The 24,046-nt window shown below is 32.4% G+C and overlaps 2 protein-coding genes across 3 annotated transcripts in view; one reads left to right on the plus strand and one right to left on the minus strand.

Annotated features, from left to right (window-relative positions):
* LOC117162475 (uncharacterized) overlaps nucleotides 1–24,046 on the plus strand; it is a 417,893-nt gene that overhangs the window by 293,464 nt on the left and 100,383 nt on the right. The gene's annotated exons all lie outside the window — the stretch shown is intronic.
* The window catches only part of LOC117160535 (uncharacterized), a 47,727-nt gene continuing 24,229 nt past the window's right edge, over nucleotides 549–24,046 (minus strand). For both annotated transcript variants that reach the window (XM_033341350.2, XM_033341351.2), the window contains exons 2-5: nucleotides 20,044–20,115; nucleotides 15,873–16,012; nucleotides 14,776–14,927; nucleotides 549–3,088 (exon numbers count right to left, since the gene is read on the minus strand). In XM_033341350.2, coding sequence (XP_033197241.2) covers nucleotides 3,017–3,088; nucleotides 14,776–14,927; nucleotides 15,873–16,012; nucleotides 20,044–20,115 — 436 coding nt within the window. In that variant the 3' untranslated portion in view covers nucleotides 549–3,016. The remainder of the gene's footprint in view (nucleotides 3,089–14,775; nucleotides 14,928–15,872; nucleotides 16,013–20,043; nucleotides 20,116–24,046) is intronic.

Genomic DNA, 24,046 nt, shown 5'->3' on the forward strand with positions numbered 1-24,046 from the left:
AAAATGCAATGAATGAAATACTTTCCAGTAATACAAATGACTTAGTGTTTTAGTATAAGTCTGTCTGCATTTTTTTAATATTTATAAGTAAATATTTATAAGTATGCAAACACATATTTACTTTTTAAATTAAGTTCATTATTATGATTTCATATGTTTTTTACAAACAGTACAAATGTAGATTACTAGTTTTGCTAAATATGAAACTTAATAAATTGAGATTATTTTCAATTGCCTTTTAATATATATTTCATAACAGACAACTGTATATTGATTCTGATGGAATATTTTTAACAAAAGATTATCTCGATCATGGTAAATATCTAAAAAAGCTTAAGAATATTTTAAGAATATTGTATTTATAGAAGAAGAAAAATGAAATTAATTTATTATTTTATATAACTACTAATATGTTTATTGAACAAAGTGACTATCATTACTGTATCATATTCTTTATGTATTCGGAATGAAATAATGATAATAAATAAATCTGAATTTTCTTGTTATGAATGAAATGAAAGTTATTATAATAAAGAAGTAGTGTGAAATGATTTTAGCAATTACGTTTTCGCGACTTTTTATCATCATGTACAATAATTTAGTAAGTGCATTAAATAATATTGAATTTATAATTAGTATCAACTGCTTGTATGGAAATTTTATCATTGATTTGTACCTTATGGAATCATACATTGTACGAATTAGTAATGTGATATACTCAACATGTATTATTGCATACAAAACCATTTGTAATGAATAAATACATATATCTTCATTAAATTCAAGCAACACATATACGGGGTGTCCTATTTTAATCTCTCCAAGAAAATATATCGGGAGATATGAGAAATGTAAAAAGAATGTTTCAACCGAAAGTTATAGCATATTGAGGAGGACAGATTCCGTTGTCATTGTAATTAACCTGGCAATGATACTGAAAAATCTTCTTGAGGTTAACTTCGAATTTTTTAATTAGAACCTATATTTTTCAAACTTCTTTCACTAAATAACTTTCCTTCCTTTCGACTTTAAGGCATAAAATATTTTTTTTTTTTTTATTTATTTATTTACATTTTACAATTTGTCCAATAGGACATTTGGTAAAATATTATAGCGGTATACTAATATAACATGTGGGTGGCTACCCCCAGCGAGGTACCATCATCGTGTTTGTTAGGTTATGTCCTTTGTGAGATTTGTTGGGTGTTTCCTTTTTAATCTTCTTTTTAAGGCATAAAATGACACATAAGAATTATTTGTAGTCGAAACTATAGCCGTATGAAACAAAATCAATCTCGAAATCTTGTTTGAGATTTCCGATTCTAAAGTATTTTCGGGATCTGTTCTATCCGACCCGATCTTTTTCCGATCTGTCCCGAACATTGGATTCCCAACATTTTCGGTATCTTGCACACCCTTACAAAAAGATTATGTTTTGAATCGAAAATCGGGTTCTGAAATAATAGTACCCAAATATGTTTATGCGTTGACAAACTTTCGGAATTCTGACCGGCAACCGAAAGAAATTTTCGACACGATTCGACCCGACCTTGTAATTTTGGGTACTCGCACATCCCTAATTGTGGTATCAATAAATACGTGGTATAAATGTTATATAATACTGAGTATTAGAAATTTTTATTTTTACGTAATAGTCATTTGAATAATCGTATGTTGTACTAAGTATGATGATATAGGTGGGTTTATTTCTGTCTCCATTCGAGCAAGTAAAAATATAAATGAACACTCACTCATACAATTGTTAACAAATGTAACAACGTGTTGCATAAATAGTAAGTTGTAACAAACAATTACAGTGTTTTTTCGAAGCTATTTAAATACAAACGTCTACTTTAGGCTCTATAAGCTATTATTATTTCTACAATTACATGTTTATAAATTAGTATGACACGCATAAAACTAAATGTGCCGTTTACTAACGAAATGTATCACATACTCTATTAATCACTTATATTATTATTCATCATGAATTTGAGATTGCATTTTTCGTTACTATATTTTAAACGGTAATAAATTAAAAATTTTCGCATAATAAAGTACCAACATTTAATGAAATTTGAAATATAAAATTTCACGAATAAAAATTATTTTAACAAAATTCAATTACATTCATATATAAGTGAAAGATGTATAGTTTTGTTAAAGAAATGTTTTAATTCTATAATCTTCTCTATCATATATAAGTTCTTTTAATCTTTATAAAACCATATATATTTATTTTATTAAGTAAAAGCTCTCAAATTTATGATTGTATTTCTTATCCATAACTTTTTTTTTTAGAGCGCATCTACATACACCGAACCTCTTTTTACATCGCTTTTCACACAAACTACAACCGATTACAATTAATCATTTAAAAACATCTATTAGTGACATATAAACAAAAATGTCATATTATACCTCAGAGTACGACAGACTGTTAACAGTTTTCTTTTAATTAACATCCGAACGAACGCTTAACGCAGTGCTCACACTTATCGAAAGGAACTCTGATCGATTAAAGGCCGATTTTGCAGGAATGTTCCTTTTCTCTATTCTACTTCAACAGTATATATCGACTCGTAGGAAGTCGGAGCTACGCAAAAAGAAAACAATAAACCTCGAGCAATCTTCAATTTCACGTATTTCTGTTTTACTGCGTGGATCTTTGGTCGAATTTTTCAACGTTACTTGTAACTTGTTTATCCGCCCTCGAACATCACTTTTCGCCCGTAAACTTCGTTCAAAAAGTTCCACTCTTCCTATTTTTACAAACTTTCCAAACACGCAGACCTCTCGCTTTTCTTCCTGTATATTATGTTTTCGTAAAGACACCAGCAGCCTTTGTACGACGCGGAAAAAGCCAAAATTTTGGTGTTGCTTGCGAAACGCCAAAATCAGCAGCATTCCCTCTGTTCGCCATCAACGACTAAGATACCGTTGCAATCTGACATGTCCTTTGTTCCGGTTCACTGTTCTCGTCCGATTCGCTCGCCCACGAGGGTTGACGTTCGTGTCATATTTCCCCGTCGCTATCTCCCACTCGGCCAGTTGGTCCCGACAAGCCGTCGTCCAACACTTCCGTCACCTTGCACCATACACTTGCTTTTAGAAAACGATCTTTTCTTTGTAGTTGGGGAAACGAATTGATATTATGTAGGATAAATAAAACATTAGGAGATGAACTGAATGATAAATACCTTACATTTACGAAAAGACAGTGAGCGAGACGGCAAGTGAGGACTAGAGGAATACTCTTTTTCACTCACCGTTACGCATTGCTGTATGATCTTATTTGTACAGCTACAATAATCGTGAAAGGATTTACAATAGTAATCATTTACAAAAATATTTGTTTTGAAATTCATTTTTTTCCAAAATAATAAAGCATAATCTATGAAGACTCTGTTGAGTTATGTATGAAAAACCATGTTACATAAAAGTGTTTGTCACTTTCAGCTTCACAAACTTGAGCTGGAATCGCGTTCAAGCAACTGAAATGCTGTCCGCAAGGTGGATGGGCGCGTAGCCCTATAGAAAAAGCCGACCTGTTTGCTAAATACTTGTCTAAAGTATTCAAACCCCATTCCTCCAAAGCTGCCGCACACCTGCACACCCCCTTCCAAATGTCCCCCCCTATTGTATCCTTCACTTCTGCAGAGACTATAGAAACAATCAGTCGCCTAAACCCCAAGAAAGCAGCAGGGCACGACCTAATAGGCAATAAAGCAATCAAGGAACTTCCCATAAAAGGGATAGCACTCATCACATCGATTTTTAATGCTATCCTTCGCCTTGAACACTATCCTAAGGCCTGGAAAATCTCATTGATTACTCTCATCCCTACACCCGGTAAACCGATATACGAAACCAGCTCCTATCGCCTAATCAGTCTTTTACCTACCCTGTCTAAACTATTCGAGAAGATGCTCACGAATCGACTCCTTCCACTCCTAGAGGACTTGAAAACACTCCCAGATCACCAATTCGGCTTCTGGAAACAACATTCAAGAGTAGAGCAAATCCATCGCATAACCCATACGATCAGCCAAACCCTTGAAAAGAAAAAATATTGCTCAGCGGTTTTCCTAGACATCCAACAGGCATTCGACAAAGTATGGCATGAAGGGCTACTATACAAGCTTAAAAAGATCCTACCTCACCCCTACTACTCCATCCTAAAATCCTACCTAACCAATAGACAATTCATGGTTAAATGCCTAGACGCCACTTCCGCAACATTCCCAATAGAAGCCGGCATACCCCAAGGTAGTGTCCTCGGAGCCCTACTGTACTCCATCTACACTGCCGACTTACCTGTACCAAACGAGATAACAATAGCAACATTTGCTGACGACACAGCGCTATTAGCTACCCACGCAGACCCGGTAATTGCCTCATCCACTCTCCAGCGATGTCTCGACTCCATGGAAAAGTGGTTTCACAGATGGGGCTTCAAAGTCAACGAAAAAAAATCCTCACACGTAACCTTCACGCTCCGAAAACAAACCTGCCCCCAGGTCACCATCAACAATGCAACAGTTCCTAGCAGGGACTCAGTCCGATAGCTGGGCATGACCCTGGACAGGAGATTAACGTGGAAGAAACACATCTCAGATAAAACGAAGCAACTAAAGGACAAACTAAAAAAACTCTATTGGCTCACGGGCCGACGCTCCAAACTAAACATACAGAATAAAATTACCCTCTACAAGACCGTAATAAAACCTGTCTGGACCTACGGAATCCAACTATGGGGTACAACAAGTAACTCCAACATCGAAATACTACAACGCTTCCAATCGAAAACGCTAAGATCCTTAATAGACGCACCTTGGTATGTTACCAACGAAACCATCCATCGCGACCTCAAGATACCCACAGTCAAAGAGGAAATAGCAAAATACAGCGACAGATATAGCAAAAGAGTCAACAAACACCGAAACCCCCTAATCACTGGACTACTTGATACGACGGACCAGATTCGCAGGCTGAAGAGGCACTACCCGCTAGACCTAAACGCTAGATTCATTTAGTTATCCAAATTAAGCATATGCACTTACTTATAATACTTATAAATTATACCTATCTATAATAAGTATTAACTTATTGTAAATAAACAGCCATGTCACTGCGCCACGCCAGAAAAATTACTGAAAATTCTCAACGCGAGAATTGATTGTAATTTCAACAAATAAATAAATAAATAAATAAAAAAAAAAACCTTCACGCTCCGAAAACAAACCTGCCCCCAGGTCACCATCAACAATGCAACAGTTCCTAGCAGGGACTCAGTCCGATAGCTGGGCATGACCCTGGACAGGAGATTAACGTGGAAGAAACACATTTCAGATAAAACGAAGCAACTAAAGGACAAACTAAAAAAACTCTATTGGCTCACGGGCCGACGCTCCAAACTAAACATACAGAATAAAATTACCCTCTACAAGACCGTAATAAAACCTGTCTGGACCTACGGAATCCAACTATGGGGAACAGCAAGTAACTCCAACATCGAAATACTCCAACGCTTCCAATCGAAAACGCTAAGATCCTTAATAGACGCACCTTGGTATGTTACCAACGAAACCATCCATCGCGACCTCAAGATACCAGCAGTCAAAGAGGAAATAGCAAAATATAGCGACAGATATAGCAAAAGAGTCAACAAACACCGAAACCCCCTAATCACTGGACTACTTGATACGACGGACCAGATTCGCAGGCTGAAGAGGCACTACCCGCTAGACCTAAACGCTAGATTCATTTAGTTATCCAAATTAAGCATATGCACTTACTTATAATACTTATAAATTATACCTATCTATAATAAGTATTAACTTATTGTAAATAAACAGCCATGTCACTGCGCCACGCCAGAAAAATTACTGAAAATTCTCAACGCGAGAATTGATTGTAATTTCAACAAATAAATAAATAAATAAAAAAAAAAAACCTTCACGCTCCGAAAACAAACCTGCCCCCAGGTCACCATCAAAAATGCAACAGTTCCTAGCAGGGACTTAGTCCGATACCTGGGCATGACCCTGGACAGGAGACTAACGTGGAAGAAACACATCTCAGATAAAACGAAGCAACTAAAGGGCAAACTAAAAAAATTCTATTGGCTCACGGGCCGACGCTCCAAACTAAACATACAGAATAAAATTACCCTCTACAAGACCGTAATAAAACCTGTCTGGACCTACGGAATCCAACTATGGGGAACAGCAAGTAACTCCAACATTGAAATACTCCAACGCTTCCAATCGAAAACGCTAAGATCCTTAATAGACGCACCTTGGTATGTTACCAACGAATTAATACATCGCGATCTCAAGATACCAGCAGTCAAAGAGGAAATAGCAAAATATAGCGACAGATATAGCAAAAGAGTCAACAAACATCGAAACCCCCTAATCACTGGACTACTTGATACGACGGATCAGATTCGCAGGCTGAAGAGGCACTACCCGCTAGACCTAAACGCTAGATTCATTTAGTTATCCAAATTAAGCATATGCACTTACTTATAATACTTATAAATTATACTTATCTATAATAAGCATTAACTTATTATAAATAAACAGCCATGTCACTGCGCCACGCCAGAAAAATTACTGAAAATTCTCAACTCGAGAATTGATTGTAATTTCAACAAATAAATAAAAAAAAAAAATAACATGTGGATGGCTACCCCCAGCGGGATACCATCTTCGAGTTTGACTATTTTATTTCTTTAGTGAGGTCAGTGGGGTGTTTTCTTTGTAGTTTTCTTTCTATGAGAGTTTTGCTCGCTTCAGCAGCCAGCTGGTTTGGATGTGTTGTCGTTCTTTTCTTGTATGATATGTATTTACGTTTTTTCTTCTAGTTCTAAGTAGTTATACCAAGTGCATACGTTCAGAATGTGAATTTAACGTCCCTGTTAATCTGCTGGCAATGAACAATTTAGAAAACTACCATCGTGAAACTCTTGAATATAGGGTCCACGATACTGCTGAAAATAATCAAGTACTCGCAGACAGATTAAGCTTCTTAGGACAGAAACCGATTCAATTACATGCATCCACTACCAGAAATGTTATATTTCCTAGCAAAAAAACAAACTATTATAATCGATTCTGTTGAAGACGTCAATAAAAAATTACGCTTGTATCTAAGATAAAATAATTGACCAAGATGCTATATGATTTTGGAAGTCGAAAACAACTCTAGAATAAATCTTAGTAGTAATTTCGAGGCTAACAGAAACGATTCAGAGAACATAGACGAATTACAAAAAATAAAAGCTATTGTCAACAATTTAGTTAAAAATTTTAATCGCATCCCGATTGGTGAACATCCTTACGTAGACAAAGAAATAATACCATTTAAAGGAAAGTGCTGCTTAAAACAATGCGTGCCCAGAGGGCCAAAGAAATGGGGCTATAAGGCTTTTTTATTGTGCGATTCGACTCGATTTCGACTTCGATTTATATCAAGAACGAAAAAGGAATCAGTAGGAAAAGAGGGCGTCCTAGTTCAACTTTGATAGATAAACAAATAGAACAGAAAAAATAAAGAGGACTAAGTGCAACAATTCCATCGAAAAACGTGCGAATGGATGAAATAGCGCATTGGCCAATCTTTTCGGATAAGAGGGGAAGCTGCAGAAAGCCGGGATGCGAAGGGATACCAGCGTAACCGTTGTACGCCGTTGTGACTCCAAAGTTACAAAGCATAATCGTTATAATAAAATCGCTGAAACTATTAAATTCATCGTTAATTTGTATTCAGAGATATATATTTATTGATTGAAAAAGACTGAACATTTTGTTACTTAAACTACTCCATCTTTTGTTCTATTCTTCAAGTTCAGATATTTAAATATCTTTTTTTTAGAAAAGTAAAAATATTTTACTTCATGTAACGCAAATAACTAAATGAAATAGTAACTTAGTGGTATAGTATATAGCAATAGAGCAACTTGTGTAGTTACACGTTACAGAGTCAATAGGTGCCTCGGTAAAATATGGTGTACACGAGCAAACATTACCTTTACAAAATATGTTTACGTATGAAGAACTGAAGTTAAAAAAAATTGTCTACATTCGTAAGATGTTTTAAGTACGTAAAAACTTGCGTTATTTTATATATACTTTATGTTGCAAAATGATAATTGCATAGCAAAGTAAAATGTTGAGAGACTTTTTGTTAGACTATGTTAGAATTTTATATCAATTGGAATAATGAAAAGGATTTATTGAATATGCACAAATATACTGACGTCAACATGCTTGTATAATTTAGGCAAATGAGAAGACTAAAAGAAATAGAGAATGTTAATGTGGCGGCACTCAACAGCAAATACCACCACTAAATTGGACGACGGCAGCGCAGTGGTTAGCGCCTTAGGTTACGAACGTCCGGAACCCGGGTTTAAATCCCGGCGACCGGGTTTTTTTTTCTTCTACGCATCAAAAACGGAAGAAAATCAGCAGCAGCGATAGTACCCTAGCAGCGACATCTGCAGCCAGCAGCTACAATTATCACGGACAACACTTTTGCACCTCATTAATATAAATATTAATTTTATTTCATTTGAAACCATACTTGAAATTATAATTAACAGTATCGTCTTTATTCATCATACACAGCACTGAACAAAATTACAAGATATCTTATATTTAAAGGAGGAAAATGTACATTTTATACATATATTGAATATTATTTATTATGCTTGTATGCAACAAAAAAGTTAGCGAAAGAAATATTGTAAATTTGTAAATCTGAACTGACGTTTGCTGAATAAAATTACAAGTCACTCAGCGCTTTTTTGTTTGTCGCTTTTCATGTGACATTGTAAGAAATTTATTTGTTTCTTCAAAATTGCCGTCGCCTATTTGATGGAAATTAAGTAATATTCACTTATTTATAATACTTACTTATAAATTATACTTATCTATAATAAGTATTAACTTATTATAAATAATCAGCCATGTCACTGCGCCACGCCAGAAAAATTACTGAAAATTCTCAACGCGAGAATTGATTGTAATTTTAATAAATAAATGAAAAAAAATTTTATGGAAACTTCAGCCTTGAACATAGAGAGCGGTAAATGATAAGCCATAAGCAGAAAACAAATAATGACACAGCCACTAATGTCAAATGCTCCAAATTTCAATTTTATCGCTTACCGCCTATCGCTTATCGCTTTCTATACGTTCAGAGTCTACGTTTCTTTTTCTCTCAACACGCTGAACGTTGATAATGCAAACGTAGCATTATTTGCCTTTAAAAGTAATCACACCACCGTGGAGTTATCCGTATTCAACGTGTTGAGATCATGGAAATAGTAAACTCCATCCAACAAGGCCGTCCAACTTGAATATTTTTTCATCGAAAAAAATGGCACTTTTCCATTTTTTCATCCAGTGGAATATTCAAATTTTTGCGTTTAATATATTCGCTTTCTTATAGAATACGACGATTTATTTCGCATTCCTTTTAAAATTCGAAGTAACACGCAGAACTGCACGTTTATAGCGCTCGGGTGTAATAGGAGGTCTCTCATTCCTTTTAGTTTTCCTATAAGCTCCTGGCGTTTTTAATACAATATACATGTCGCAGATGAAAGGACATCGGGACCTTTCTTTAGAATTTTTTTTTTTTTATTATTTAATTTGTACTTTACAATTTGTCCAGCTGGACATTTGGTAATTTTTCTAACTTAATCCCGTGGTCCGTGGATTCGTTGTCGAACCTGAATTCGTTGTCATCGGCATCTCGACCATCCTATCGCCGCTATTACTTGTAGCCTCTATATCCGCGATGGTAAATTTGAGTAAAGGTTCATCGAACGCCCAAAATTCCAACCTTAATCCGGGTACAACATATTTAATAATTTCACAATTTTATTATACCCTTTTCTCTCTCGTAATCTAATTTTCTCAAGTTTTTAATACTATGTACATATACTGCACACCACACATATTTAACAATTTCGAAACTCTGCTATACTTTTCTGTCTGTAACAAAACGATTTAGTTAACTTCACTTTTTAGAAAATTTTCTTCGACCCATTAAATTTTTTTCTTTTAAATAATTGCATTAAATATCATGAATAAATTATAGATTTCCGTTTCTGTATCTACTCGCAATCGAATAATTACTGATAGAAATGAGGGGTACATGTTTGTAGTGGTTAGTTGTGATGATAGTGCGCCACTGCTGGAGTAGTAGCAGGGATAGGTTCTGCTGCGAGTGTAGAAGATGTCGTCGCTGCTGAGGGTACTGTGCTGTTTTTCTTCTTATTTTTGCCGGGATTTTTGAACCCGAGTCCCGAAAGTTCGTAACCTAAGGCGCTAACCACTGCGCTGTCGTCGTCCGACACTACTTGGTGTCGAGTGCCGTTACAGAAATAAGGATGGAAAATTAGTCAAGTACCTTATAATTTTGTCCAACCAAAGTCAGTTCCAATTTGCATACATCTCTTTCCCTAACTTTTGTATATCATATGAGGAAATTTTGTATGTCCATTGTGCAGATAATACGTAATAATAAAAATACCCTTATTGAGCCGTGAGATTCCGAACAGTCATTATATGGACAACAAACGTGCTAGATAATCTGTGAGTTATACTTAAGGCTAGTAACGTTATTGCTTTGTTTGTCTTATGTGTAAATAGGTCCAGTATACAAATATTTATGTAAAGTGTCATAATTTTGTCCAGTACTGTACCTTTAGATTTTGTTCTAATATTACAATTATTCAAATTGTTATAAAAATTTGTTAGTAATTTAATTTTTACTTTTTTCTTTATTCTGTTACTGAAAGTGCTTGATTTTTTAAAATAATAATTATTAGAGGTGTCTCACTACGCAATGACATTCAAGAGAAATGATACAATTATTAAAATGTAATAAAATATCTTCAAAATAAGATTCAGTTAGAGAAATTTCTATCGAATTTATTTATAAATATTTTTTATACCTGTGGCTTGATGCAAGAAGCGTCTATGTCATATTTTTGCAGAAATGAGCTAATTGCGGTATTGAGTTTATAAACAATTGTATATTATATATAAAAAACGACAATTTCAAATCTTATCTAGAAATGACTGTAATGGCATTTGTATACGCTAATGTCAAAATCTTTCATAAAATAAATCTTCCACAAAAAATGCCAAAATGAACATAAAAACATAAATAGTAGAAGTCTTAATTCTCTTCTGTTGTATTAGAAAGAAAAAGTAAAATAACAGAGATTATCCGTGCATTAATTTTTTAACATATTTAAGTGCTAATCTCAACTTTATAAATTGGCACTTCTTGCACCAAACTACAAATATAAACTTCCATTTTTGATATTTAGTGTTGTACTTCTAACATCTTTTACTAGATATATAAATTAATCCAACGCTTTCAGATTTACCTATACCTAATTAATGTATAGATTAGTGTCAGTAACTAGTGTTTTATGGCAATAATAAAAAATCCTATTTATGTAATTTATATTAAATTTTAACATATGCAAGAAATACAATTTACGAATTTAAGTGATACTTGGATTGCAATTTTAATATTACTAACGTACAATTGAAAGAACAACTGCTGAATTTTATATTATAACCTTCAAGAGTTAATTATATTGGAGACAACTCATTAGTAAAACGTATACATATTAAACACTTGTTTGTAACTTCCTTTTTTTATATTCTATATGGAATTCATTGCGCAGTCTATGAGAATAAAGATAAAATGAAGTAAAGTAAAATAAAATAAAAGTAATAACAAACTTTTGTAAAAATGTAAAATAAAAAATAGATATTATTACGTGAAGCTACTAAAATTATAGTAAGGAAATTAATGCTAATATAGTGACTAGAAAATTAAGTTTATTTAAAATTTAAGTTTCTCTAGCATTCTTCAGTGAATAAGTTGTTTAATAAACTGATAATGAAAAAGATCAATTCATGCTGTTTTCTAACCATTATTCTTTTCTCAATAAATTGATTAACAAAATAATGACAATCTGGACATATTTTCGTTTAACATCTCTGTGCGTCTCTACGTATTTATATTAGTGGCATATTGCGAAAAGTGACTTGCAATTTCTAAATATTTGATACGTTTTATCGCACTATTTGATCAATTTGATTCAGATTGATAAATTTTTCACTATTAACCTAAAGCATCGAATGTACATATGGCTATCAAAATCCAAAATTTTTCGCGAAAAGGAATATCAAAATTACCTCTAAGCTTACCTTTCTAAGAGCAACTATCCAAGAACTCAGCATCAATCACATCTTAAATTTTAGGAGACAATTACATATCTAATTCCAAATTATATATCCAAGAAACATAAAAAATCCTAGAATTTTTTTTAATTAAGCAGGATAATACACAGCACCGCATATTCATATCTACGGAAAAAGTTGGCCATTTTCTATGCAAGAAGAAGACGATGTAGTAAAACAATGTATTATTAATCCTTAAACTGTAAAGATAGGTATTTCATCGCTAAGTTTCTCACAAGATAGCAGGTAGAAAACGTCTTTCCATCTTTTTTTGCCTAAAAAGGTTATTAGGTATGAAAACCTATGTTTACAAGAATAGATATATGCATCAGTTTATCGTCAAACATGTGAAGTGAAACCTGCAGAAGACGCAGAATACCAACGTTTACACTTTACCTATACATTTCATGTAGGTAAATAGTTTCGTTGACAAATTTATGTTGTGATTAAATTTACCTATAGATTATTACAATTATTATTTATATTTTTTGCATCAACGTTTATGTTGAAAATGACAACGTGAGTTCGTGCTCGCCATCCATATGCAGATGCGTTAGTTGTAAGAAATAGTAACTAGAAGATAATCCTAGTTACAATCGATAGATTTAATCGATAGGCTTAAGATGCTTTTTTGTTTTTATCCCTAGTTTTTGTAAGCGCGTGCAATAAAGGTTTTTTTCGCTCACAACGGTGTGATGGATTTATCCATTCAATAAAATAAAAACTATTGTGATCCTACCTCTGAGTATAGAAATAACAACAGTTTATAATCAAACATTTCTATTTGAACATTAAACATTTTTTATTTAAGGTACCTTTAAAATTTACGGTTCTGTAAGCCGCAAATCCAAGCATTTAATTTGAATGAATAAATGCGACATACTTCTTTCTTATGAAAGCATGATCCTTAAACATATTAATTTACCGATAGATTTTTAGTTTATAATAATTCATTTAAAAATTATAATTGTTTATCCATACCAATGCACTTCACATGTTTTACTTTGTATCCTTTACAATAAGATGTATTTGAATAAAGTATTTTGCAAAAGTTTTAGGATAACCTTAATTTAAGATATCTGAAGATGTTATATAAATTTTGGGGGATTTTTTTAACAAGAATTACCTACTGAAAAATGCGCCGAACACGAGAAAATCTACGTTTACAGTTTCAGAATATGTAAAAATGTTTACAGTCTAAGAATGAAAAAAAGATCTCAAAATTAATCAGCTAGCGATAATCTTACTGCTTCAAGCGGCAATGTCACAGCTTTCAACTCTGTCATTAACAATAACAGTAATAATGATATTATCGATAATAGGAGCGTCAGATCTACCACGGCAGTAAGTTTTTAGAATCTACGAGTAGAAAATCGGAGCAAAAGAATTTTATTCATATCTTTTAAAATCTCTGTTGACAATTCCAATAATGGAAAATCGGTATCCTCTGATTAAGAATAATACTATTATAAAAAGCAGAGAACATTATTATGTTAAAAGTAACAAGAAACCCAAACGTAATCAATTATTAAATAGTTTTAGAAAGAATGGATGATATGTTTAAGCCTAACAGATAAAATTGAGTAATAAAATTGATAACGGTTTCATATTAAATTACGACCAATTTCAAAGTTTCTTAGAAAACACGTTCGGTGCAGAAAATCCGACCATTATTGCTAAAGAATACACCTTTAATATAAGCCACGATATATTGTAAATATTAAAAAATTAAAAGATATCTATCTGAAACGCCATCTTGTTAACCTAAACAATGCCTGAATGAAGGTTCATTGAATTGGTTATCCGAACGAGACAATGATACATTTAAGTTGAAGTTAAGTTAAAGTCCTTTTATGTCTTTTTCTAATCTCTTGGAACGTGGCCATTTGTTTTCTCTTTTCCTATCTTCATGTTATTAAAATTTTATCAACAGAATAGGAATAGTGTATAAAACTTTGTATCTAATAAAATATCTGTGTAGTAACAGCGATATTGAAATTGTTTTCTAATAGTAAAAACAGAAGTAAACACCTTAACAGTAAATAACAACAAAAGATCAATCACATTAAATTCCACATTAAATTAACATTACATTACATTTTCTTCGCGTTAAATGCTAAAAAGTTTCAAAAATCTGTTCCATTTTTGAAATAATATATTTATAATATAGTTAATATACTTATAATTTCTTAATTTTTCTTAACTTTTTATTTTTATACAGTCTTTACCATGGTTTAGTATATTGTTATTTTCATTGATATTACTTAAGAATTTCGTATTTTTGAATACTTCATGTCTTCAGTTTAGAATAAATGTTTGATTCAAATGATGTGTAGGATGGCATTACTAGAACAATGAAAGAATTAGCCACGTCTGTAGTAATATTTGTAATGATATTAAATTACATTTCCACGATAGTGACTCCAGGATTTTCAATTTCAATCTCCTAATGCAAAGGGCAGGAACTTACGTGTTTACCTCATTCACTTACCAGAACTTCTTCGAAGCGATCATAATTTTCGGGCCTAGTACTTAGAAGACTTTCGCCAACCGAATCCATGGCATTACTCATCTGGCAGGAACCACGGCCCACCAAAGCACTGGACGCAATATGCAGCAAGGATAGCACTGCCAAAAGTCCGGCTGCGGATATAACAACAAAAGGAAAATAACGAGAAATACTTTTTTCATCTGCTTTCGATGTTGTTACTTTGCATTAAATTCTTGCCAGGTTCTTTTCAACATCTCGTTGAATACCTTTACTCTTACCAGGACACAGAACGTTGCTATGTTGCTGATAAGAGTAATTTAAAAGTTATTTTTTCTTATTTTTTAATCGATTGTTTACAGTCTCATTAACCACTATGATACACTGTGTTTCATAATTACAAAATCACTCGAAATTTTCAATTTTTGTGTTTTATTCTACGGGGTGGTTGGTAACTGGTGGTACAAGCGGAAAGGGGGTGATTCTACGTGAAAAAAGAAGACGAAAATATAGAATAAAAATTTTTTTTTCTTTTTTTTTAAATTTTTCCATCGAGACAGTGATCTATAGTGAGATCCGTTATAACGAGACGTGATAAAGTGCACGCGTACCGAGCGAAAATTCAAAGTCGATTTTCTCGAAAACAAAGCCTCAAACGAAAAATTGTTATTCTATATTTTCGACTTCTTTTTTCGCGTAGAATCACCCCCTTTCCGCTTGTACCACCAGTTACCAACCACCCTGTAGAATAAAATACAAAAATTGAAAATTATTTGCCAATAGCTCAAACTTCATTTTAATTATAGTTAACTGTTCTTATAGAAAACAAAAAAACAAACATTTCGATAACACAGTATGATTTCCGGGTAATCTAATTTCCTTTAATAAAGCAATGTTCAAATCTCATCAATATGTTACCCGAAACTGATTAAAAATTAATATGACCCATGACATTAATTACCAGAAAGTGGAAAACATAACAGGGAAACGTGCGAAATATCAATCATTACAATAATGTGAATCGTTTTAGACAATTCAAAGATTTCAACTGCAACGAAATGTATACGGAAAATATTTAAACATTTAGTTTGTCCAGTTACCCGCGACATAGGACAACCGAAGACTGTGCGGTTTCCATGCCAAAATACAGGATAGTGGTAGGTAAAACAATGCTCTTCGCCAACCCCTCGTTATCGCCACCACTGCCGACCAGTAGCACGAGCAAAGAGACTCGTCATTTCTGAAACAAAATATGTAGACGGCGTTATAGAGTTACGTGTCATTTTTGACAAGAATTATGTCTTTGCAAATTAGATTTATGGAAGCAATAAACTGTGTTGATATAAATGTTGTTTGCGATTAAATTTAATATAGAATAAGTGTATTTATTTGAGTAAAAATGTTAAATATAAAAATATAATAGAGAATAAATTTATTTATATGAAAATTTATATGATGTATATCATATGGAAATTTAAATTTATTTTTTAGTTGTACTGTTTTAGAGGAATATAAGCTTTCATGTAATATATGGTTTATATGAAATTCTTGAGAAAGTTCTTCCAGTATCATTTTATAAGTTTCGTTTGGGTATTGTTTTATAGATTCTAATTTATGGTGCAATTGAAAATGATATTTTCCTTTGTGATATTAACACATTGCTGTTCGGATATGATGCAAAGTTAAATTCTAATATTTTGTAGAAAATTCAATAAATTCAGAAAGCAAACTTGTAGGTAATGAAAAATTACATAATTTTGTACTAATAATATGCAAGATAACTGCTTTTCGATTGTTAATTTGCTCTAACTCAGACGGTCTTTTTCTATATTGACAATGTTTCAAATAAATATTTGCACTATAATTCTTTATCTATAAGTATATATTTAAAATATTGTAAAAAATATTATACATGTGGATTTTTTAAAAAGTTGTATACATGAAACGTATAGATTTATTGAACTCGAATTTTAATTATACTTAATTAACAAAAATTAATTCATTTAAAGATTCCCGTCGTATATACTTTTTGAAAACACAAATTTCCTCCTTTATATTTTCTTTTAGTATGCTAACAACATATTTTTAAAAATAAAAATTAAGAATTAGATCTAATTAATAAATAGTTACTAAATAATCTAACATAAGGATGAGTTAAATAGCAGTAGAAATAGTAAAAACTTCGTATATTTGATAAAGTACAAAGTTGTAATTGTCATACTTAAAAATTTAAAATAGTTCATATCGTATTTAAATATATTTCAATATACATATTCAGTGTACATCACAAAAACTTGAATTTAGATACATTACTGTATGTAACGAGTAATGAAAGTACTGGAAATTAAAACCGAAGACGTAAATACGCGTTATCGCGATTCCTTATTTTCTTGCAGATGACGTCTGGATAAATGGATAGAAGAAAAATGGACTTCCGCCACTAGGGGCTCTTTCCTATTTTATGTGCCGCATTCAATGTGTTAATTGAAACGTCCCTCGTAAATTAAAAGGAAATCCATAAAAATGATAATAATAGAACGTTAAAATTTTTTGTATGCTAAACTATATATGTGTACTAACATATTTATTGTTTAATCTTACTATACAGGGTGGTTGGTAACTGGTGGTACAAGCGGAAAGGGGGTGATTCTACGCGAAAAAAGAAGTCGAAAATATAGAATAAAAATTCTTTTTTAATTTTTTTTTTTTTTCATTTTTCCATCGAGACAACGATCTACAGTGAGATCCGTTTTAACGAGACGTGATAAAGTGCACGCGTACCGAGCGAAAATTCAAAGTCGATTTTCTCGAAAACAAAGCCTCAAACGAAAAATTTTTATTTTATATTTTCGACTTCTTTTTTCGCGTAGAATCAACCCGTTTCCGCTTGTACCACTAGTTACCAACCACCCCGTATATATGTTTCAAAGATATGTATCTATACAATATGTACACCCTATTCAGTTTTTATTTTAGACTGATTTTTTCTTAGGAAGATATACAAATGTAATTTTAATATAATTGTTATTATTTAAAATCATTTTAAATTGTCTATATTAAATAATACAATTCGAATTATTTAATTACAATATCATGTAAAATTATTTATGCAATTAATTGTTAATCGTTATCACGGTCCTGTTATGTTTATGCTATTACCTATATATTGGGCAACTGTTTTTAACTCCATTTTAAATGTTAATTCTAATTGATAAAGAAGTATATGTATAAATCATTTTTGATCCCAATATACAATAACCATAATTAAACAGCAATATTTTTCGTATAAGAAAGTTTTTTACCTTTTGTATTACGAAAAACTTGATATTATTTTATTAATCTTACTATTCACTGTATTTACAGCTTTTTTCAACTTTGTTTAAAGTACATATTAATTTTAAATGATAAAGAGACGTATGGTATTTTCATCGCAATATATTTACAACACGATATTACGTTTAAAATCCGAAATCTTTTCGAATTTTTCTACTTCCTAAATTATTAAATTTTCTACTTTCTAGATAACAAATTCTCTATAAGTTTCTCTAATTTATTTTATTAAAACTTGATAAATTATTATGCAAAGCCTTGTAGAATTCCATCCTACAAATAAGTTTAGGTATTTCTCCAAAATACGAATCTCGTAGTATTATGTAATTCCATATTTTTACAAATATAATTAACAAAACTGCGAATTTACAGTTTTATGTATGTAATTCAGAACAAACTAGTGAAAACATTCTTTCGTCCATTAAATATTCTAAGGGATACTCTGCTTTGAATAACTTATATATTTTTACGTACTATATGGATTTTGTGTGACTTCTTGCACCTTTAAATTTCCTATGAATACATAAGAATCGACACTCATAATAAAATAATATCTCAGAATAATTACACACAATTATTCAACCCGGGAGAAACGAACCACCCTTTGAATCGTCATTCAAGGGATGCCATCGGCGGACAAATAAAGAAGAGAAAGAAAAATTGTCCGCGTACGCGGCATAAAGCATCTCATTTCCATTGGTCGTAGTAAGAAGACCTTGAAGACCGACATTCGAACCACCGTTCCCTTTTAATCGACAAAGATATAAACTCCCGAAAGGAGTAGTGTCGAGACGAGATAGATTGCCGGAAGTTGGTTCGCCAATAAAATCACTTCTTCCTTTAGAAACTGCTTTTTCGCTGTAGTCCCTCGGCCTTGATGAGACTAGACTTCTAGTGACTTCACAATCCTCAACCCCTCTAACGCGTTCTTGCATATCTTCCTCGTTCGCCCTTCGAATTCTTCGGCCAGTCTTTACACATCGAGCGAATTCGCGATCGAACGTCGAGAAAATTGGGACAAAGTTCCGACCTGGTAATTAACAGTCTGCTTCTCGTCTCTCTCTCTTACTCTCTGCCTAGTAGAAAGTACTTTTTCTTCGTATCTTCGTATTCTCGTTTGCAGATAGTTGCTCGATTTCGTCGATGTTTTTGCGTTTATTGAAATATCTCGAATGGTATTAGAAAATCAATGAGATTCGACTGAAGTATTCTCAATAGACAATGAGAGAACACAAGAGTGAAAAGAAATAGGTGGGTCGGGATAACACGTGATTCATTTGAAAGAAACTATAGAATTCTCATAAAGAAGCGTGAAAAAATTGGTCATGTTCGAATTGTTGTAGGTATGTTGGAAATTGGAAAATATTTGAAATTGAAAAAATTGGATAAAATAAAATAAAATATAATGAATAAACTGCGGATATTCATTTAATTTTATTTTGAGGAATTTAAAGCTGCGAATATATGCAAAAATATATAAAATATGCAAAGCATAGTACACGTTATAATATTTAGTGTATGAAACAAACCTCTGCTTAGATTTCATTTATTTTATCGAATTCAAATGAATATAAATTTGCATAAATATCCGCAGTCAATAGTAACAATAACATTAACATTATAAAATAGAAATAATATGACAAAAATTTGATAAAAATATGTAAATTAGGTATGTGAGGCGTTTAAAATTTTTTAAATCCCATTTTTCACGCACACATAATTAAATAATATTAATTTCTATTTGAAATTTGAAAGTTGAAATTTTTCAATGTATTTTAAAATACATGCCCTATACAACAGTACATTTTTCATATATATGTATTTTTAAATATACCCAAATATAAGTATAATATTATCCAATATATTAATCATTATATATTATTTTTTATTTTAATGGTAATGGAATATAGAAGCATGCTTTATAAAGTTAAATATGTATACCTGACGCAGATCTGTACGAAGAGCGTGATGGCCCAGGTAATCTCCAGGAAGAATATCAAACCAGATGCTACTCTGAAATAGAACCACAAAAATTTCCATTTAACGAGCAGAAAGAAAAATATTTTTGCGAGTTTCAGTTTTAATTTTAAATTCATTTTTCATTGTGAATATAATTTTATTCTTTGTAGAAAACTGTAATCTTTAAAGTAACTACTACTTTAATATGGAAAAATTACCGGATTTGACTCCTAATTTTGAAAAATACCCTATTTCATCCTTATAATTATTTAACCTTGGTTTCTTAAAAATTAATCCTAAGGTACGTATGCTTTTAATCGTAGATTTTTGGCGTTTCAACAATATTTGTGATATATTAATAATAAATTAATAATAAATTAATAAATATTAATAATAAATTGTACATTGCAAAGTTCGTCCGAAAAATCGTCTTAAAGTCAATCTTTATTATTGTGTCATACAAATAATATGCTAATTCACAAGACTGACCCTTTAGTTGCTCAAAATCGTCACTGGTTATAATTTTTTAATAAATATTTGTATATTTATTTACTAATTTAATTCCATTTGTATGGAAATAATAATCAAGTAAATTGAAGAGAACGTGTTGATGTGATTACAAAGATGCGAAAAGAAAAATATTGCATGTATTTTTTGTACTATACGTGACTATTTTGTATATCGCTTGTGTTAATTTATAATATTTTAATTTCATTGAAATGAAACATTTTCCTTTTTCTACAAATGTCCCTACGTTTCTTTAAGTTTCTAATCGAATTTGGATACAAACGTTTTATGCTACATTTGTGTTATTTAGTTTGCAAATCGTTAATCTTCTACATTTTTCCAACAAACTATACCCAGCACGAAAGTATTCGAATATATAAACAAGTTTTATGCATGTATATAGTATCTATATCATACGAAACATTTTGAAATTTCATTAGCACTGCGACAAGGTAGGATTATCGTGATTATGTTGATAAAATTTAAAATTAATTCGGAAGTATGTATAAAAGTTACAAGACACATATTGTAAATGTAAACTTGATAGAAAGTTGATATAACAACGTTGGAATATTAACCTACATGACCTTAAATATTCAATTAGTGTTAAAGATGTTCTTAGTAAAATTATTGAGGCTTACTAATACAAAGAATTACATACAATTCAAATTTTTTGATAATCAGCAAAATGTATGCTTGCAATAAATAATTTGTAACGTCCACATACATTCGTTTAAAATGTTTTGTAGAATACACGTATAGTATTTATAACATTCATACCAAATACAAGTGTTCAGTACTTTCGTGAACTATTGTACATACTTGTCCAAACTTTGCCCAACCATCTAGCCTTTCTAATTAACACGATACACACAGATTTATCTTCAACGTGATTAACCCCTTAATTATCGGACCAAAGGTAAATATTACGGGTATAGCCCGTAGTAGATGGTCGACCGGAACGTAAATAGTACGGGCATAGTCCGTAGTACATGATCGGTCCAAATATAATATATATGTCGGAGATATAGGGACATCAGGCCTTTCTTTTGGAATTTTGGAAAGATCCCCGATACTTTGGTCTAAACTATTTATTATAGCTGTATTTAAATAATAGAACTTCGAAGTAGTTGTTGCGATACGATCTGATTATGTTTGCCCGAGATTTGTGACAGTAGGCTTGGGGTCGAGGTGACACAACTAATCGCCGAACGTAGCCACGATCACGGGATGAACGTTTTTATTTAACAGTAGAAGTACCAATATTGAAGGACACACGCTGTATTAACAAACAAGCCCCGGGCAGGGGCAATGTCGACTCTACGCGGGTCTGCCTAGTAACGGCGCCTGGAATTTTGTCGATATCCCTGGTCAATATGTAATTGACAAATGTGATTACATCAGTCTTTTATTCTTGTGATCACCTTGAAGAGTTTACACACATCGTCTTATCAGTCAGTCAGAAAGATACCGAGCGTCACAGCTAACGTCGCTTTATGTTTCAAAATATATTCTATTGAACAAAGAGTTTTCCCCGTTGACCGTGGATTCGTTGTTGAATCTAAGTGCATTGTCTTTACATTGAGAATGTCTAATTACCACGATTAATTGTTAAACCCTGTTAAATCAACACTTGTACATACAATTGTAAATATAATCTCCATTGAACAACTACGATGGCTTGTCCTAATGAAGATACGCAACGCGCCCCAAAGACTAACGCCAACCCGACAAACCCAACATATAATATATCATGTCTGTAAGTATGGGACCGGAATTTGCCTATAGATGGCCCGAGCTGATAGTTATCACTAAACTGCATCATCGATGCCAAAAGTCTTTGTTGACATTTCACAAACATTTTCGACTCAGAACAATACAAGTTTCATACAACAGCATAGTTTGTAATATTTTCGTTTGAGGCTTTGTTTTCGAGAAAATCGACTTTGAACTTTCGCTCAGTACGCGTGCACTTTATCACGTCTCGTTATAACGGATCTCACTATACATCGTTGTCTCGATGGAAAAATTAAAAAAAAAAAATTTTATTCTATATTTTCGACTTCTTTTTTCGCATAGAATCACCCCCTTTCCGCTTGTACCACCAGTAACCAACCACCCTGTATAATAGCTTGTTTACATTTTCGGCCTAAAATTCTCGAACATAAACAGCACGTTTGATCGCAAGAAGTACAAAATAATTCGAAGCAAAGCAAACTTCCAATAATCCAAGCCTATAATTCGAAGCTGAAACGATCCGGAATCAGTTTGCTACTCTTCTTTCACAATGACTGATAGAAATACGCCTGTCAGGACGTGACCGCCGAAGAACGTTACAACAAGATCGTTTAAATCTTCTCTAGCGTGAAAAACCGCTGTTCGACAGCTATTTCCCTGTAAATTCTGCTTTATCGTCGTTTGTATCCCTCCTCGCGGAACGGCGCTTATTTTATACCGCAAATAAGTCTAGTCCACGAATTATTCGCAGTCTCGTGACTCTTTGTCGTCGTTGTACGACCATAGTCGCGAACATAAAACTACGTCGCGATGTTTTACGTCTTTCATTGTTGTTCATTTTCAAACAGATACACGACAGATGCCCGTACAAGTTCTGCACCAGGAATTTTGCAAAAAAGAGCATCGTGTTGTATCACGCGATTTCTCTATTCACACCTTTGGGAGTGAAGCCGAGTGAAATTCTGTTGATTGATGGAAAATTTCGCTGTGAAAGGGATAAACCATATTGCGAGATATTGGAACGTTAAAAATTCTGTTTCCCAACTAGATGTTACAGGGATGTTATAAATGTTAATGAATTTCGATGTGAGAAAATTGATTATAAATTTTTGAAGAGCGGAAAATTTTCAGGTCAAGATTCGTAAATATTTGGACATGATTTTGAAAAGTGTTATATAAATCTTTTCAAATTTTTATAGACCGAGACCTCTTTCGAAAGTCGTGATTTTTAACAACTCGCTCGAAAATTACGCGAAGCATGATTATCGTCGAGAATTGATTTGATATAGATATGTGAGCTAAGAGAAAGTATAGAGAAATAGTAATTTTCATGTGATTTCTAACTCGACTTTCAGTTATTTATCCGACGGTTTCCGACCGGAAAAACTCATCTAATGGACATATAAACTAATCCTATATTTTAATATTTAATTCTACCTAAAATTAGCTCGCAACTCACGCTTTGAAAAATCTATGATTCGATATTCAAGGATTTCTGTTCTGTTCTATCTATAAAGAAATCTATTAAGATCGAAGAATTATGTTGCAGCGCAACAACACTACTATAAAGCCATCGAATCTTTAGTGATAGTTTAAATAATCGATGATCGTTTCTAACTAAGGAAAACTCAACGACGCGGAATTTTTGTAAATATGGCATACTATTTCATTTCTTTAAACTCGGCGCGCTTTATTATCTTATCGCCTGCAAACTGTTAGTCGAATACGCTGATGTTGCGCC

Source organism: Bombus vancouverensis, chromosome 1 (genome assembly GCF_051014615.1).
Source record: "Bombus vancouverensis nearcticus chromosome 1, iyBomVanc1_principal, whole genome shotgun sequence".
NCBI classification, from domain to species: Eukaryota; Metazoa; Arthropoda; class Insecta; order Hymenoptera; family Apidae; genus Bombus; species Bombus vancouverensis.